We start from the raw sequence: 18,232 nt of genomic DNA, 5'->3' as shown, positions 1-18,232 counted from the left end.
TTACTTTTATAAAATACCGCCAGACCTTTATCCCAAGTGGATAAACATTTTAAAAATCATTACTGTTAAAAAAAAAAATGAAAAAAAAAATTACTGTTAACAATATTACCCCAGGAAAGAAGCTGAAGAGGACAATGGACTTACTGAATATTCACATCTGTACTATAAAAATTCAAACAACAGTGTTACTTTCATTATTTGAAAAGAACAAGCCAAGAGTCTACATCTCATTTAAGACCAGTTCAGATTTCTTACAACAGCCTACACTGACACCAACTTCTAAAGAGGTCAGCAAACCACAGTAGCTGCCTGTTGTTGTAAATAAAGTCTTGAAACCTAGCTAGGTCCATTGGTGTACAAATGGTCTATTGCCATTTTCAAGCCACAATAGCTGAGCTGAGTAGCTGCAACAGACACCAAATGGCTGGAAAAGCCTTAAGTATTATTTGGTCCCTTAAAAGAAAAAGCTTGCTGCCTGCTCCTCTAATAAAGCATTTATATACCTTTTTTTTTTTTTTCATTTTCATTTCAAAGTTACATTTAGAAACTATCTTCTGCAACTTTTCTCCTACAGAAGAAACTAAAACCAAGAGATTTTAAATGAGTTACCTAAGCTTAGTTGATGTGTGGAACTAGAAATTAGGTCTATATTCTGAGTCCTTGTCTGGTCATCTCAGGATATTGGTATATCCTGATTCATGAAGTAAAAACATATACATATCAGGCTCACTTTTACTACGGTGCCCTATCTGGAAAATTTTAAATGAATTAGTTAGTGGGGCAGAACCATGGTAAGGTAAGGGGAATTATACCTTCACATAAAAATTAAGACTTTCTGTGTGCAGCTATACCAATTAACATATAATACTCTCACCTTTAGTCCAAGAAATAGGTGAATCGCAAGTAAATAACAATTTGTGCTTCCAAAATCAGAACAAAAAAAGGTGCTCTTACTATGTGTTAGATGTTAGGGGGATATGCAAATGTAAATTCTGATCTATGAGAACACCTAGTTAATAGGAGCAATGCATATAAACAGCCATAATCCAGGAAACAAAGTTTTAGGTGTTATACGAGACAAATGTGGTGTTATTTTCACCAGGCATATATCAGAAAAATGCTTGAGATAGCTGACACTCAAAGGTCTCCAAAGTAGGGAAGAATTTATGATGCAGAGAGGAAGGGTACGGGGGAGGGAATGAACAGAGAATTCTAGATGCACCCTATGACATGTGGTATACTACTGGAATAAGGTGGGCAACGACAGGTTATAAGGTTGGAAACTTAGTTCTAAGCCAGTATGTAATAAGCCTGGAATGCCAGGATGTTTGGAAATTATTTAAACCTTCTGAAAGCAGTGGGGATCCAAACACAATTTTGGGGAACAGGAAGTAACACAATCAAAGCTGTAGCTTTAAAAATAACCTGATAGCAATGAAGTTACACTGGTTTAGGTCACAATGATTCCAGCGGACTCCTTGGATCTTTCTGGGGGATACCTCAGGAGTTAAGAGCTCACCTTCCCCAAAGTCAACAACACTACAACATTTTTTTTAATAGCAGCTAAAAATTGGAAAGCCAACTGTCTACCTGAAATTGGAGCAACTATGGAAAAGTCACAAAAGCTCTTCATCTGGTGCTTTAAGTTTTTAATCAGAGAATTTATGAGAAAAGGCACTACCAGATCCTGACACAGTGGGGCCAGGGTTGAGAGGGAGTGTTAAGAACCATGAAATTTCAAACAGGTGGTTAGTATTATGAAGCTATGAAAAGTGAACACCCTGATTTCCCTCTGAATGTGGGTTTTCATAAGATAAGGTGGGGGGAGGCAGGGGTAGGGCAGAGGTAGTTAATTCCTGATTAATCTTAGTAGTAACAATGTAACAATAGTAGTAACAATCTGTAGATCACAGATTTAAGAGACATTACAGATGTAGAACTGGCATGATCTGGCCAGGTTTAGAGCCCAAATTAAGAAAAACATAGTGATTCCTATTTTCAAAAACTGTAAATATAGGAGCAACTCACAAGAACTTCAGTAGAGGAAGGGGAAAAAAGCTGTTTACCAGATGATATATAAGGTAATAACAGAGCTAGTCACGATATCTAAACCTCTCCCTCTCAGGTTTCTGAGATATACAGGAAGCAACTAAATCAGAGACATGTTAACCAAGTAAAATGTGTGAGTGATCTTTGCAATTGTTTTATGAGATTGCAAGGGAAGAAGATGAGGAGAAAACAAGGAAAGACAGCAGCTGGGAAATACACATTTAGGAAATGAGACAAGGAAAAACAGACAGGAAGCAATCAGAAATGATTAGAGAGGTACTGGGTGGGGAGTGGTGTTAAGAGTACATAAAGGGCCACTAATTAATTACAGGTCAGAACCTGCCAAAGAAAAGTACCTTATGCCTTGGACGTGGGTCAGTCCCAAAGTCATACCTTACTAAGGCATTAACATAATACTAAGCAGAAGCCACAAATAAGAGGCAGTCTATAAACAACTAAGTTACAAAGTTTAAACAGGTATGTGAGAGGTTGCTAAGCTAAATAATTTTTTTCAGAAATAATTAGTAAAGCACCTTGCAGGGCAGAAAACACGGTTACATAAATGCCCATTAAATCTGAGAGAACTTAAAAAAAAACAAACAAACAAAAAACAACCTTCATGCAGGTCTCATTACAGCAGTATAAGAAGCTGAATAGAGCAATAAGGCAGAAAGCAGACCTGGATAATAACCGTATTCCTGTTATCCTAATCAGATGCACCACTCAGACATGCCACAAACTCAGCTGAATCTCCAAAGACAAAGTTAAGTGGAAGCTTCATCTCAACACTGAACTTCTATGAAAACTCAGTGGTATTAAAAAAGGCGGGTAGGATGCCCAAACCAAAGAACATTTTTTAAAAAGTTGCAAAAATGGGGTGCCTGGGTGGTTCATTCAGTTAAGTGTCTACCTTCAGCCTAGGTCATGATACCAGGGTCTGGAGATCCACATGATACCAGGGTCTGGAGATTCCACACTGAGCTCCTTGCTCAGCAGGGAGCCTACTTCTCTCTCTCTCTCTCCCTCTGCCTGCTGCTACCCCCTGCTTGTGCTGTCAGATAAATAAATAAAATATGTAAAAGAAAAAAAAAAGACTGTGAAAAGACTAATTACATGGAAATATTTCATAATAGTGCTCATTCATTCAACCTATTCTTATTACCTTCCTACTAAGTGCTGAGCAACAGGCTCAGTGTTAGGGAATCAAAATTGAGTGAATATCACAGACCTGTACCCCTGGGGATAAAAATATATGTTTATAAAAAATAAAAAATTAAAAAAGAAAAAAGAAAAGAAAATATAAAAAAAAGTTGAGTGAATAAGAACTTATATTCTAGTAAATGGGCAAAAACACTACTACAAAAAAAATCATAAATGCTGTAACAGAAAAAAAACTATTATGGGATACACAGGAGCACCTGACACAGTCTTAAAGTAAAGAGGGGCTCAAAGACATTTACCAGAGATCAGGCTACCAAAGCCTGAGTACCCAGGCCAAGGAGAAGAAAAGAGAACACTCAAAAGCTAGGAAAGAGGACCAGAAGGGCCAGAGAATGGTAGAAAGAGATGACAAGACAGAAACAAGTCAGTGAGATTATGAGGTGTGTGTGTGTCATGCTAAGGAGCCCCTGAAGGTAACAGAGATTTACATGAAGAGGTGTGTGAAGCACTTCATAGTCCTATGAAACATTTAATTGAAGCTCTCTGTCAGGAAGTTGGTTGTATTAACATAAAAAAGCCATACCAACTACAGATATAGATTTGGGAATCTTAACATAGAGATAATAATTCTAGCAGGATACGTGGACGGTACCCACAGACATGATGGAGAGGGCACCAAGGTTACTCCCAACACATCATCAACCTCTGAGGTGGCAAAGGAATAAAAACCATTTTCCCTAAATGTTAAGTGGTAAAACTAGGTATCTAACTCTGTATTTTAAATTTTTATTTATACATTAAAAAAAATCTATTTACAAAAATGAAATAAACTATTAAAATGTTAATAGTGGTTATTTAAGTGGTTAAAGATTACCCATGACTTATGTTTTAGGGTTAGTTTTTCTCCCTTCCATTATACAATCAGTGTTAAATGACTGGTCTTTAATCAAACATGACAAATACATGGAAATACTGCTACGAAAGACAGGAGGGTTTTTAAACTTCTTTTACTACAACTAATTTAATTCTATAGATATGAACTGGAAAGTCAATTTAAAATAATTAATATGGGGACAGAGGAAGGTTGCTACTTAACAGTAAAACACAAACTACCATAATTACAACATCTAGAATATAACACACAAACTTACCCCATCCCCTCCCTTCTACTACCAGTCCAGGAAGTGCTGTCTCCTGCTGGGTGATGGCTCAGTATGCCTCTGCTGCTGCCGCTGCCACACCCACCACTGACCTTCATTTTTAGCCTGCACACAGGGTAAGGCAAGTCCTGTTACTTTCCCAACAGCGCACATTTTTGTAAAGTTTCTTTTTAATATGTCACACTCCACAGGACAAAGAACAACATCTTACAAAACTATGTGATACTGGGAAAATAAACACACTTGCCTTCTCCCCTACAGTCAAACACCCAAGATGGGATGGAGTGTGATCTCCAAGGCAGAGCATTTACTGAGGCATGACCCAGAATGGGAGCAGGTGACTGAGAAAATGGCACTTCATAGATCTATAAAAGAAAAGGCACGTGAACAAAGTGTAGGTGTTAATTCCAGAATCCTGACTGTGCTTAGAGATCAGCAACTCAAGTTTTAAGTTAGTATGAACATAAAGCATCTACTGACAGATAGCCTTAAGATAATGAACTCCGAAGAAGCCCACAACAGACGTCATTAAATGACATTAAGTTGTAGCAGTTAAAAAAAACAAAACAGGGGTGCCTGGGTGGCTCAGTGGTTAAGCTTCTGCCTTCAGCTCAGGTTATGATCTCAGGGTCCTGGGATTGAGCCCCACATAGGGCTCTCTGCTCAACAGGGAGTCTGCTTCCCCCTCTCTCTGCCTACTTTTGATCTCTCTGTCAAATAAATAAATAAAATCTTAAATACAAAAACAAACAAACAAAAAAACCAAAAATGGTCTGGCCTTGGAGGTAGTCTAAAGGCCAAGGATCTACTCCTGAGTAAACTTTGACAAATCAGACCCATGAGTTCAATTTTCTCACCTATGAAATGAGGGCACAGGGCTAGATTAGTGGCTTTCAAGTTTTTGACTGTGAGTCATAATAAGAAACACATTTTACATAGGGGTTATCTGTATATACAAAATACAGAAAAGCTTCATGAAATATGTTTCCTTAGAATAAACTTATTAGGTAGAATAAAATGGTATTTTTACTATTCTATTTCATTATTCTTAAAAATGTTAACTGCAACACATCATCCATTCCAGTATAAATAACAGTAGAGGATCTCTACGCTTTCACTCTAATTATATATAATGCATTTATGTCTAATTATATATAATGCATTTAGGTTTAATATTTGCAACATAAATCACAAGATGCTAAATTTTCTTTGTCCTGTGTTTTCATACATGACAATTACTTACTCCTGATGTATCCTTACTGTTCAGCCTAAGAAACCAACTCTAGGTACACTTTGATCACCTACAGTGTGCTTTACTTTAGAAGGTTGTTGTGAAGATCAAATGTAATGATTTTGAAACTGCCCAACATTCAAAAAGCTACTCAAAATCTTTTACACAGGGATGCCCAGCCAGCTTGGTAAGTACAGCATGCATGTAACTCATGATCCCAGGGTTGTGGGTTTGAGTGTCCGGTTGGGTATAGAGATTGCTTAAAAAAATAAAATCTTAAAAATTCAAGTATTTTACATAGCCATTGCCAATAAGGCAATGTGGTGTAACCTGCAGTATTTTCATTTATCCCAAGTGTAAATGCCAAAACTACTTAAATCTGTGGTTTTAGGGGAACCTGAGTGACTATCAGTTAAACATCCAACTATTGATTTTGGCTCTGGTCATGATCTCAGGGTGGTGGGATTGTATCAGGCTCTGCACTGGGCATGAAGCTTGCTTAGATTTTCTCGCTCCCTCTGCCCCTCTCCCCCATAAAAAATATATGCTTTTAATATATCCCTATAAAGTCTTTTATATCCTTTATAAAATCCTTAGGGTAGAGAAGGCTTTTTTCTTTTTTTTTTTTTTTTGAGAAGGCTTTTTTCTACATACCAGCAGATACAGCAATTTTACCAAAGTTAAAAAAAAAAAAAAGTACTCCCTCCCACATTTAAATTTAAAAGCAACTAGAAAAAAACTGCAAATCAGTTTCTAAAAACAAATAAAATAAAAAACACATTTCTAAAACGTAAAGGTTACACATACCATATAGGACCTTGAAATTCCACTAGCAGAAACATATCTCAAGAAATAAATTTATAATAATGTATGCTCAAGGCTGAAGAGACTGGGAGGAGAGACCAGTATATACAATAAATTACTGGTAAAAAAATCAGGAGATACTCATCTTTCCCTGGATATCTCCCACGAATACATAAACTACATATATTAATAAACATGTTTGTTTTTAAAAATCACGTAGTACATGGAACCATGCAATAAAACATTAGCCATTAAAATGATGATATAGATCTTTATTAAAATGGTAAGATGCGGGGCGCCTGGGTGGCTCAGTGGGTTAAAGCCTCTGCCTTCAACTCCCAGGGTCCTGAGATGGAGCCCCGGCAGTGGGCTCTCTGCTCAGCAGGGAGCCTGCTTCTCCCTCTCTCTCTGCCTGCCTCTCTGCCCACTTGTGATCTGTCAAATAAATAAATATTTTTTAATAAAAATTGGTAAGATGCCCAAAATATACTCAAAATAATAAGGGTCCCTGGGTGGCTCAGTCAATTGGGCCACCGTCTCTTGGTTTTGGCTCAGGTTAAAATCCCAAGGGTCTTGGATGGAGTCCCAGGTACAGGCTCCTTCCTTATCGGGTGGGGGGAAGAGTGTCTGCTTGAAAGATTCTCTCCCTCTGCCCCTCCCCCCAGCTCTCTCTCTAAAATAAGTTAAAAAAAAAAAAACTATAAAGCAACACTTACTGAAGGATTTCTTTTCTTTTAAAAAAACTAACATAACACCCTTTGAAGTTTGCCCAGATGTATACCAAAATATTAATAGCAGACATCTTTGTAGTGATGAGATCAGGCAGCTAGCCGGTACAGTGCCTTTCTGAAAATTAGAGCAAGATACCCCTTTTTCCAAGCAGACTCCCCACGCATGAGGACACACAGCCTTGGAGAATGGAGTATGGACTTCAGCCTCTTCAAACCACACCCACATTTATCATTGGAGAAATGCCCTTATGTTGGGATAAGATTGCAGACAATTTATGACATTTTGCACTGGTTTACTACTATTCCAATAAACTCAGAAATGTACTATTTGTTAAGAGTTAATATTTATTTTCAATTTTGAAAAAAGGTCTTGCTTTAATCCTTCTAAAATAAATCCCAACTTTACTCGTAGTACTGTGGCTGCCCTTATATAATGACTGACTACCTTTGACCACTTGTGCACATTATTTATGTAAGTGCATATACCCAATAAAATCTCAACCTCAACATCATATAAATACAAAGGTTAGACAAGAAGCACTCTGCAGTAAGAAATGTCATTCTAACAAAAAATGAAGGTACTTGTTACTGGAAATGAGAAGGCACTGAGGAAGATAGTCTACAAACATTAATGGCTCTCTCCACCACCCAAAAATTCCTTTAGCAAAAAGGTAGCACATTCTAGAAGCAATAATAACTTCATCCCCCCCCACCTTTTAACTCCGGATGCAAGATATAATTCCTCTTCACATTAGTGGGTTCCCAAAAGACAACTATCTAAATAAAAATCATGAAGTGTTAGTTAGGCAAGGCATCTGTAAAATAATAAAACCGCTGGACTAGGATTAAAGGACAACTGGGTTCTTTTCTTGGCTCTGTGGAATATGTAATTTCACACAAAGCAAAATCACAACCTCTTTAGATCTCATTTTTCTCATCTCTAAACTGGGAATTGGGCTAAAAAACCTCCAAGGCCCCTTTCAGCTTGTGATAGGACTTTAAGCCGACTTTCCACTCCGGAGGAGCCGACTTCAGTCAGTAGCAACGGTTTATTTTCTGAGTCATAGCTAATTTACTCTCTTCATGCTTCTCTTAAAGATGTCGTGCCCGAATAGTTCTCCCACTCTAGAAATTTATTCTCTCCCAGAAAAAAGGAGGTCAAGACCCACTAAAACGTTTTTCAAAAGGCAGGGGAAAAAAAATAAAGAAAAAAGCACTAGCCCTTATTCAGACATTAATACAATTTTTCGGAAGAAAAAAAAAGAGACACCCTGAAGGAGTACTACATTGGTGGATGATTTAAATATTTTTTTAAAACAAAGAACTCATACACAAAAAAGACATACACAACCATCACACGCTTTGAAGGCACAAAAAACTGTGCCACCTGGGATTTACGTACCCCAAAAGAAGTCTATTTGCTAGGAAGAAAACGTCTGTAATTAAAAAGGAATCAGGCAGGAATCAACCTTTTTACGGTCTTTTCACTGTCCAAACTCGAGCATTTTCGTGTACCAAATACTTGGGTAATTAACTCACCGCGGCACATTCGTGCCACCCACCCACTTAACACTCACTCGCACTCTTCCGACCCGGGTGGCAGCGTGGTCGAGTCACAAGATAGCGGCGAGAGTGGAAATTTCCTCTCCCCGGGCGTGGGGCAGGGTCTGGCTTCCCCGAACCGCTGGGCGCCACCGGCAGCCTCTGCCAGGGCCTCTCCCGGACGGCGCGCTCGGTACAAAGGGAGGCCCGGGCGCTCGGCCCCCGCACGCTCGGGGCTCGGCTCCGGGCAGGGGTCCCCGGCCTCCAGCGCCGCTCGGGGCGGGAGGCCGGAGCAGCACGTGCGCTCGGCGCCCGGCGGGGGCTGCCTGCGGGCCCTGCCGCCTCGGGAACTAGCGGCGGCCCGCCCGCCACGCTAGAAATGAATGGGGCCGCGCGGCCCCTCCTCCGCCGCCGCCCTTACGAGAGTCTGGCAGCCCCGGCCGAAAACCGCTGTGGGCGGCGGACTCTGCGGCCGCTCTAAGGGCCCCGCGCGGGGAGCCATCTCCCGCCTTTCCTTTCCCACCCGACCCCGCCCGGCGTCCCCCGGACCGCGGCCGGCCCCGGCGCCCAACCGCCGCCCGCTCACCCCAGCTCTTGGCGGTGCGCCCCAGAAACTCTCCGGTGGTCGGGTTGTAGATGAAGAGCTTCCACTCGGCTAGGCTCTGGTTGAAGGACTTCTTCTCTTTCTTCGTCATGGTGTGGGTGCAGACGGCGAGGGGAGCGGCGGCCGCGGGGATGGAGGCGGCAAGGAGCGCGGAGGCGCGTCCCGGCTCAAGCGGCACAGCCCGGCGGCAGCGGACAGCGGGACGGCCGAAAACACCACCTCGCTGCGGAGCGCACTCGAGCCTACTGCGCCCCGCGAGCCCGGCGGCCGCTCGGGCCGCGGGAGCCTGACGTCTCCGCCCGCCGCAACCAATCCGCGAGCCGCTCTGCCCGCGCCGCCGCCGCCGCCGCCACTGCCTCCCGCCCGCCGCCCGGCGCCGCTCGTTTCGCCAAGGACGCCCCGCCCCGGGCCGCGGCCCCGCCCCGCGCGGCCCCGCCACCCGCTTCCCTCCCCTCCCCCCCCCCCCAGCGGAGCGCCTCCCCGCCCCACCGCGGGACGCTCGGGCCTCCCTTACCCCTGGTCAGAGGAGGCAGAAACCACACTAGGCAACTTTAAAAGTCAGGAGGGCTTCATAAGCAAATTTATAATAACGAGCCAAAGGTGTGCGCTCCTGACCCGCAGGTTTCTCAGGAGGAGTCTGGGGAGATGCTGGGGGCAACCGGGCACCACGGCCCCTCAGCTTCTTGCCTGAGGTGACGCGGGACCGGAGAACACCGAAGCGGCTCCTGTCAGCCCGGGTAGTCTGCACTGAGGAGGGGACTTCCCCACCCTCTCCCAGAACGGCCTCGCACACCGTTTCCGGCGTTCTCTTTTGGGCTCTGTGACGTGACTCAATCCGCCGCAGGGTCCCGCGAGGCAGCTCGTGTATGTAGGGCATCCTACTGCTCGGAGAACGTCCTTGCCTGGCTCTTCTGAAGGGGTTCACCGGGAATCGCGGGCCAATGGAAATTCCATCCCAAGTATAGCTAAGTAATAACTGAACAGTCGAATTTTCTCCAGATTCAGTTGAATGTACGTAGGAAATGAGTATGTAGGCTTTCCTGCGTTTCCTGCCAGCTGTAAGACCTGCTTTTGCTGAGACAGGGTCTACAGGAAATCATTTCTTCGTTTAGCATTGATTCCTACATAAAGTTCCCGGCTTTTCATCTTTCCCACTGCGGTGGATGCTCCCGGGGGTGGGAGCTGAGGGTGCAGCCGACGTTCTTCTACACGAGATGGAGCTGAAGAGTACAGGGCACGGCGACCGGGGCGACAGAATGGAAAGAAATAGAGGAGTTAGGGCAGAAGGGGCGTTTTTTAAGGAAAAATAAATGGAGCACCGCTCCTATTTTATTGGCAAATAAATTACGAACGAGGAACTGTAGCACGCATATTATATTTTGGAATAATTGCATTATAATCCATCTGGAAGTTTAAACACAGCTTGCAAATGCTTTAAAGGAGTAATGGGTAAAGAGATTCTGGCATCTCTTGTTTCCTCACTTTGCTTATTGAAGGAAGGAATCACGGAGTACGTCTCTCACCAATGGAAAAGAAGTAGAAGACTATATTACTGTAACGTAATTCCCAGCCACCTTGCCTTTAGCAAAGCTATTTTTATCTCATTAAAAATTTAACTACAAATTAGCAGGGTTGATAACAGGCTTTTTAGTTTAGGTAAGAGGTTAAGAAGTACAGTCTGATTGAAATAAAATATAAAACCCATCTGCTTTATTTATCTTGTGTGTCTCTGTGTATGCTCATAACAAGCACATTTTGGAAAATAATTACTTGGTACACACAAAGAAAACATGGTTAACAAGAACATTTTGCAAATAGTGTTTCAATGATTAAGTGCTGTCAGATTTGTAGTTTGCATATTTTTGGTGGTCCTCAATATGATTTTCATATGTAGTGCTTTGTGGTTTTCCAAATAAATATTTAAATACAAATATAATTCAGCAAGTAGTTTGAAAACCCATGCCTAGGTTAGAATAGTAACTGATCCAACAGATTTCAGTTTGGGGAAAAGTTGATATTCCACTCCAAAATACAGACACTATTTATTTCTCTGATATATGATACTTGAGTATTACCCGGAAGAGAAAATACTGAGTGTACCGGGGAATAGGAGACCTCCATGTTTGAGCAGATACAATATCAACTTTTTAAAAGATTTTATTTATTTATTTGAGAGAGAATGAAAGAGAGAGAGAGAGAGCAAGCATGAGAGGGGGAAGGGCAAAGGGAGAAGCAGACCCCTTGCTGACCAGGGAGCCAGATGCAGGGCTGGATCCCACAACTCCAGGATCATGACCTGAGCTGAAGGCAGTCGCTCAACCAACTGAGCCACCCAGGCGCCCCTACAATAATCAAATTTCATCACAACTTTTACTAATACCTCATTTTTCTTTTAAAAGAAAAGTTATTTTGCCAGGATTCCTGCTAAAATTTTAATTTCAGATAAACAATGATAATTTTTAAAAAAAGATTTTATTTATTTATTTGACAGAGATCACAAGTAGGCCGAGGCAGGCAGAGAGAGAGGGAGAAGCAGGCTCCCCACTGAGCAGAGAGCCCGATGCAGGGCTTGATCCCAGGATCCTAAGATCATGACACGAGCCGAAGGCAGAGGCTTAACCCACTGAGCCACCGAGGCGCCCCTGGATAATTTTTAAATATAAGTATATTCCATGCAATATTTGGGATATATTTAGACTAAAAATTATTACCGACCTGAAATTCAAATTTACCTGGATATCCTGTATTTTTATTTGTTAAATCTTGCCACCCTGCCTGTAGAGGATACCTGTGAATCCCACAGGAATAATACTGATCATTTATACATAGTTAAGTCCTACGCCCTATACTACTTGCTTATTGTTTCCCTAATTTTGTAAATGAGGAAATTGGGGTTTAGAGAAATTAAGTAACTTCCCCATGATCAAAAAGCTATCAAACAACAGTACATTGATTCAAATCCCCATCTTTCCTCCAACTACTCAGTACTGGTTCCCCAGTGAATGGTAACAGAGCTCTGGGGAAACTTCACAAAGCTGAATGAGGTGGAATGAGATCAAAATGAGAGGAAACAGTTGTGGGGCACTTGGTTGAGCATTCTCTCCAGTCAGCAGAATCCATTTTCTGCCTTCTATGGGCATAAACAAGATCTTTTGGCTCTTAATTTGCTAAAATTGTTAGTTTATTCCTGAATCTTAGAATCATGTGTACAGAAAAAAATATTTCAGTTCTTATAGCAGCATCTTATTTATAATTTGATGTTATAACTGATGTGACTTTGATACTAAATCACTAAAAGGCCATTATTTGTCCCTAGGAGCATATTAAGATTTCCTTAGAAATAGTCCTTTCTTATTACAGCAGCTACAACTGTGTTGGCATAATTGTATCCAAGAAACATAGTCATGAACACATATTTCTCATTATAGAAAATGTCCTTGTCCACACATTAGTTTTCATATTGAATGCTTTTACTAATCCTTTAACAAACAACATCTCTACACCCTTTGCAGATTAAAAGGTAGACACCTGCATTATTAATCATCTTAAATTAAATGAACCAGTGGTTTTGTAAAGCGTGACATAGTATCAGCCATAGAAAGTGCTCTGTTAAATGGTCAGGATTTTTTGTTATAATTTTTAATACTGTCATTTGTTAGATTAGGTGACTTTGAAAAAGTGTATGATATGATCTAATGGGATAATTTACTAAATGAAAAATAAATTAAAATGACCTACTTAATAATTTGGTTATAAAAATTTACAGGAGGCGCACCTGGGGAAGCATCTGCCTTCGGCTTAGGTCATGATCCCAGGGTTCTGGGGTGGAGCCCAGCATCAGGCTCCCTGCTTAGCAGGAAGCCTGCTTCTCCCTCTCCCATTCCCCCTGCTTGTGTTTCCTCTCTTGCTATGTCTTTCTTTGTCAAATAAATAAAAAAAAAAAATCTTAAAAAAATTTATAGGAGAAGTGAAGGTATAGGTGAAACAAGAATGGCAGAAAGTTGATATTTATTGAAGCTAGGTAAGTCCATGGAGTTTATAATATTTTGAAATTTTTCATAATAGAACTTTTTTTTTTTTTAATGGAGCAAAGGTTAGGCAATTTTTCTGGTTCACCTTGTTGGAAAATAACCAAGAGAAGGTATAGTTTTAATAATTTTCAAAAGAACTACTTAAAAAGAAGCTGACCTCAGAGAAACATTATTCTAGTGAACTCAGGAAAATTTGAGAAGCCCATGTATCCATAAAACAAGTTTATATATATATGCATATTTACATATAGATATATAGAGCAATCAGAGACAAAAAAAAGAATTTTTTGGAAATTTAAAATATAAATAACTGCACTAATTAAAAAAATCAGGGGCGCCTGGGTGACTCAGTGGTTAAGTATGTGCCTTCAGGTCCTGTTGTGATCCCAGGGTCCTACGGAGTCTGCTTGTCTTCCCTCTTCTTCTCCCCACTCCCCAACTCTCTCAAATAAATAAATAAAATCTTAAAAAAAAAAAAGTAAACAGAAAGGCTGAAAGAAAAAGTCAGGAGAATCTCCCAAAGTGTAAAGCAAAAAGACAAAGGGGAAGAGATATTTTTAAAAGTCAAAAAGCTGTATTAGGTCAATCCAGGGAAGATAACAGTCAACTAATAGTTCCAGAAGGAGACAAGAAAACTCAGGAGAAAAAATATGAGAGGAATAATAGAACATTTCTTAGAGATAGGATAGGAGTCTTCAGAGTAAAAGGGCTTACCAAGTGCCACATTAAAAAAAAAAAAAAAACCCTACGTCACCATAAACTTATGATTTTATTGTACATTAAGTACTAAGAGAAGATTCTAAAAGCTTCCAGAGAACAAGCAACAGGTCAACTACAACAGAACAAAAATTTAATTGGCACTAGTCTTCTCATCAACAGCACTCAGTGCCAGAAAACAGTAGACCTCTGCGGAGCTGAGTATTGTAACTGGCTAGGCTATCGCTCAGCTATAAGGGTAAAATGAAGGCATGTTCAGACATGTAAGAACTCAGAAAGCTCACCTCTCAAAAATTCTTTCTGAAAAAATCGATTAAGGATGAAACAAAAAGAAAAAGGAATCCAAGAATCAGAAAAGCCTAAAATCCAAGAAACACTGATCCCTAACCCAATGAAAGGAAGGCCTAGAATGATAGCTGTACAGCAGACCAACTGATACTGAACTGGAGAAGAATGTCCTCAGGCAGAGAGTGGATTCCATGCCACAGAGACTGGGATCAAGATCCCGGGCAAATTCAGTCATATGGTGAAGGCATGTGCTTCCTTTGCCAAGAGGAAAAATGAAAAGCAAGGAAAACTGCATCCCAAATATAAAGCAAACTAAAATATGTTATTATTTGGTGCTTCTAATGGAGTATTTGAAAATGTAATTATATAATCCTGACGTTTGAAGCATCTCTCCCAGTGGTGTAGGCCAGTGATACAGATTTGCCTTTTCTATTCTGATGCATTTTCCTCTATAGTGAATACTATTTACATAAGCAAAATAGTATAATTACACTTTATTGGCTTTCAATATTTAGTGTCAACTGAATGCCCATTCACAGAACAAAATGTGAGTGTTATAAATTCTAACAATATAAAAGTGGCTCGGTCGGTTCAGCAACTGCCTTCGGCTCAGGTCATGATCCCGGAGTCCTGGGGTTGAGTCCTGCATCAGGCTCCCTGCTTCATGGGGAGTCTGCTTCTCCCTCTGACCCTCTCCCCTCTCATGCTCTCTCTCTCACTGTCTCTCTTTCAAATAAATAAATAAATAAATAAAATCTAAAAAAAATAATAAAAGTAGCGCTGGAGTGGTGAAGTGGTGAAGCCAAGAGGTCCATAGAGGAGAGAGAGTAGAAGGGAAATTTAGATATGCCCATTCTCTTACATAATAAATAAGGTAAGAGCTGTCAAGAGGTGCTTTCTGCCCCTGGACACCACTGAGTAAGCATCATTAAAGTCCCCCCTCCCACCGCCATCATATCTAAGTCAGAGACTCCCAAAGAGCCTGAACAGCTGCAGAAGCTCTTCATTGGGGGGTTGAGTTTTGAAACAACTGATGAGCGTCTGAGGAGCAATTCTGAGCAAGGGTGAACACTTACGGACCATGTGGAAATGAGAGATCCAAACACCAAGCCTTCCAGAGGCTTTGGGTTTGTCAACTATGCCACTGTAGAGGAGGTGGAGGCAGCCAGGAATGCAAGGCCTCACAAGGTAGATGGAATTGTTGTGGAACCAAAGAGGGCTGTCTCAAGAGAAGATTCTCAAAGACCTGGTGCCCACTTAACTGTGGAAAAAATGTTTGTTGGTGTCATTAAAGAAGACAGTGAAGAACCTCATCTAAGAGATTATTTTGAACAATATGGGAAAACTGAAGTGGTTGAGATCATGACCAACCGAGGCAGTGGCAAGAAAAGAGGTTTTGCTTTTGCAACATCCTATGACCATGGCTCTGTGGACAAGATTGTTCTTCAAAAATCTCATCCTGCCAGATGGCTGGGTGGTTCAGTGGGTTAAGCCTCTGCCTTCGGCTCAGGTCATGGTCTCAGTGTCCTGGGATGGAGCCCCACATCAGGCTTGGTAGGGAGCCTGCTTCCCTCTCTCTCTGTCTGCCTCTCTGCCTACTTGTCCTCTCTCTCTGTCAAATAAATAAATAAATAATCTAAAAAAAAAAAAAATCTCATCTTGTGAATGGCCACAACTATGAAGTAAGGAAAGCCCTATCTAAATAAGAGATGGTTAGTACTTCATCCCAGCCAAAGATGTCAGAGTGGTTCTGGAAACTCTGGGGGAGGCTGTGGAGGTGGTTTGGGTGGAGGTGGTTTGGTTGGTCATGGAGATAACTTTGGTGGTGGTCAAGGTGGTGGTGGCTATGGGGGCAGTGGGGATGGCTATAATGGATTTGGTTATGATGGAGGTGGTGGAAGCTGTAAGGATTTGGACAATTACAACAATCAATCTTCAAATTTTGGACCCATGAAAGGGGGAAATTTTGGAGGAAGCAGCTCTGGCCCCTATGGTAGTGGAAGCCGATAACTTTGCCAAACCACGAAACCAAGGTGGCTCTGGCGGTTCCAGGAGCAGCAGTAGCTATGGCAGTGGCAGGAGGTTTTCATGACTGCCAGGAAACAGCTTAGCCAAACAGGAGAGCCAGACAAGTGACAGGGAAGCTACAGGTTACAACAGATTTGTGAACCCAGCCAAGCACTGTGGTGGCAGGGCCTAGCTGTGACAAAAGACATCTTTTAAACAATACTCATAAATATGGTCAAGAAATTAGAGGACTATATTTGTGATGAATTGTATAACAGGTTATTTTAGTTTCTGTTCTATGGAAAGCGTAAAGCATTCCAACAAAGGCTTTTATTTATTTATTATTATTTTTAAAATTTATTTATTTATTTATTTATTTGACAGAGAAAGACACAGTGAGAGAGGGAACACAAGCAGGGGGAGTGGGAGAGGGAGAAGCAGGCTTCCTGCTTTAAGTAAGGAGCCAGATGTGGGCCTTGATCCCAGGACCCCGGGATCATGACCTGAGCCAAAGGTAAAGATGCTTAACTGACTGAGCCACCCAGCAACCCCTAACAAAGGGTTTTAATGTAGGTTTTTTTTTTTTTTTTTTTTTTTTTTTGTACCCAAGCTGCTGATTGCTAAATATTATAGTCTGGTCATGGCACTGAATAAATGTATCTTTAAAAAGAAAAAAAAAAGAGGGACATTTTAAGAGTTTAATGATGGTGGAGCTGGAAATGAAAATATTAAGTATGTATTTCTTTAAGGTTGTACATATAACCCGAAGAAAAAGTATTAAATAGCACTGTGTATTTTTAATACTAAAATAATACTATAAATAAAATAATATGATATGAAGGACAAAGTAGAACATAATACATAAATAGCTCATTTATCATCTTTGCCAAGGAGTTAATAGTGTTTAAAACTGACCATAAAGAAAAGGTATATAAGCATGTTTTTTAAAGCTTAAGGAGAGAGTGACTGTCTTAATCCATTTGGGCTACTACAGCTGGATACCATAGACTGGGTGGTTTATAAACAATAGAAATTTATTTCTCACAGTTTTAGAGGCTGGAAGTCCAAGATCAGGGGCCAACATGGAGGGAAAGCCTTCTTCCAGGTTACAAACTTCTAGTTTTAACCGCACATGGCCAAGTAGGGAGGGATCCCTCTTGGAGCCTCTTTTACGAGGGTGTTAGGATCATCCTCATACTCTAACCACTTTCCAAAGGCCCCTCCTCCTAATACCATCACCCTAGAGGATAGGATTTGAACCTAAGGATTTGGAGGGGAGTGGGGAACTCAAACATTCAGACCATAGCAGTGACCAAATGAAATAAAGTTAGAAAAGATTTAAAGTGATTCCCTAGGGAGTTCAATGAATGTCATGTTTTCCTGGTGGGATGGAGGACAGGAGAACTGTACTTTTCTTTTTAGTCCTTTAGTACTATTTTTTAATTTTTTTTTTTTTACCAATGTACATGTTGTACTACTTTGATAGTTTAAAAATAAAGTGTTGGGGGGATAGGGGTGGCTGTGTGACTTAGTCAGTTAAGCGTCTGACTCTTGATTTTGGCTTAGATCATGATCTCAGGGTTGTGAGATCCAGTCCTGGGTTAGGCTCCACGCTGCTTAAGATTCTCTCTCCTCCTCTCCTTCTGCTCCTCCCCCCACAAAATAAATAAAATAAAATAAAATAAAATGGTTGGGGTAAAGTGCTTTAGTTCATCTGGCTCCTCCCATTATAAACCTTGAGACCCACAATTCTTAACTGAAAAAAATTTTTTTCCTCTCTAAAGGAATATATAAGTTCTTCAGTTATGGGGTAAGAACCAACACTTAAATGAGTTATAAGATATTAGGTGAAACCAAATGAAATTTTGACCTATGAAAATAGCAATGTCATATGGTTCAACTTAATA

At 40.9% G+C, this 18,232-nt stretch overlaps 1 protein-coding gene and 1 pseudogene across 1 annotated transcript in view; one reads left to right on the top strand and one right to left on the bottom strand.

The window, feature by feature from the left end:
* ATP1B3 (ATPase Na+/K+ transporting subunit beta 3) overlaps positions 1-9,563 on the bottom strand; it is a 46,247-nt gene extending 36,684 nt beyond the window's left edge. Inside the window, exon 1 of the mRNA XM_044251506.1 lies at positions 9,265-9,563. Within this exon, the coding sequence (XP_044107441.1) occupies positions 9,265-9,373 (109 nt within the window). The 5' untranslated portion in view covers positions 9,374-9,563. The remainder of the gene's footprint in view (positions 1-9,264) is intronic.
* Positions 9,564-10,445: 882 nt separating this feature from the next.
* LOC122910071 lies at positions 10,446-16,410 on the top strand (annotated as a pseudogene).
* The last annotated feature ends 1,822 nt before the right edge of the window (positions 16,411-18,232 follow it).

Source organism: Neovison vison, chromosome 6 (assembly GCF_020171115.1).
Source record: "Neovison vison isolate M4711 chromosome 6, ASM_NN_V1, whole genome shotgun sequence".
Lineage (NCBI taxonomy): Eukaryota > Metazoa > Chordata > Mammalia > Carnivora > Mustelidae > Neogale > Neogale vison.
Note: the sequence above shows the minus strand (reverse complement) of the source record. Positions and strands in the feature narration are given on the sequence as shown.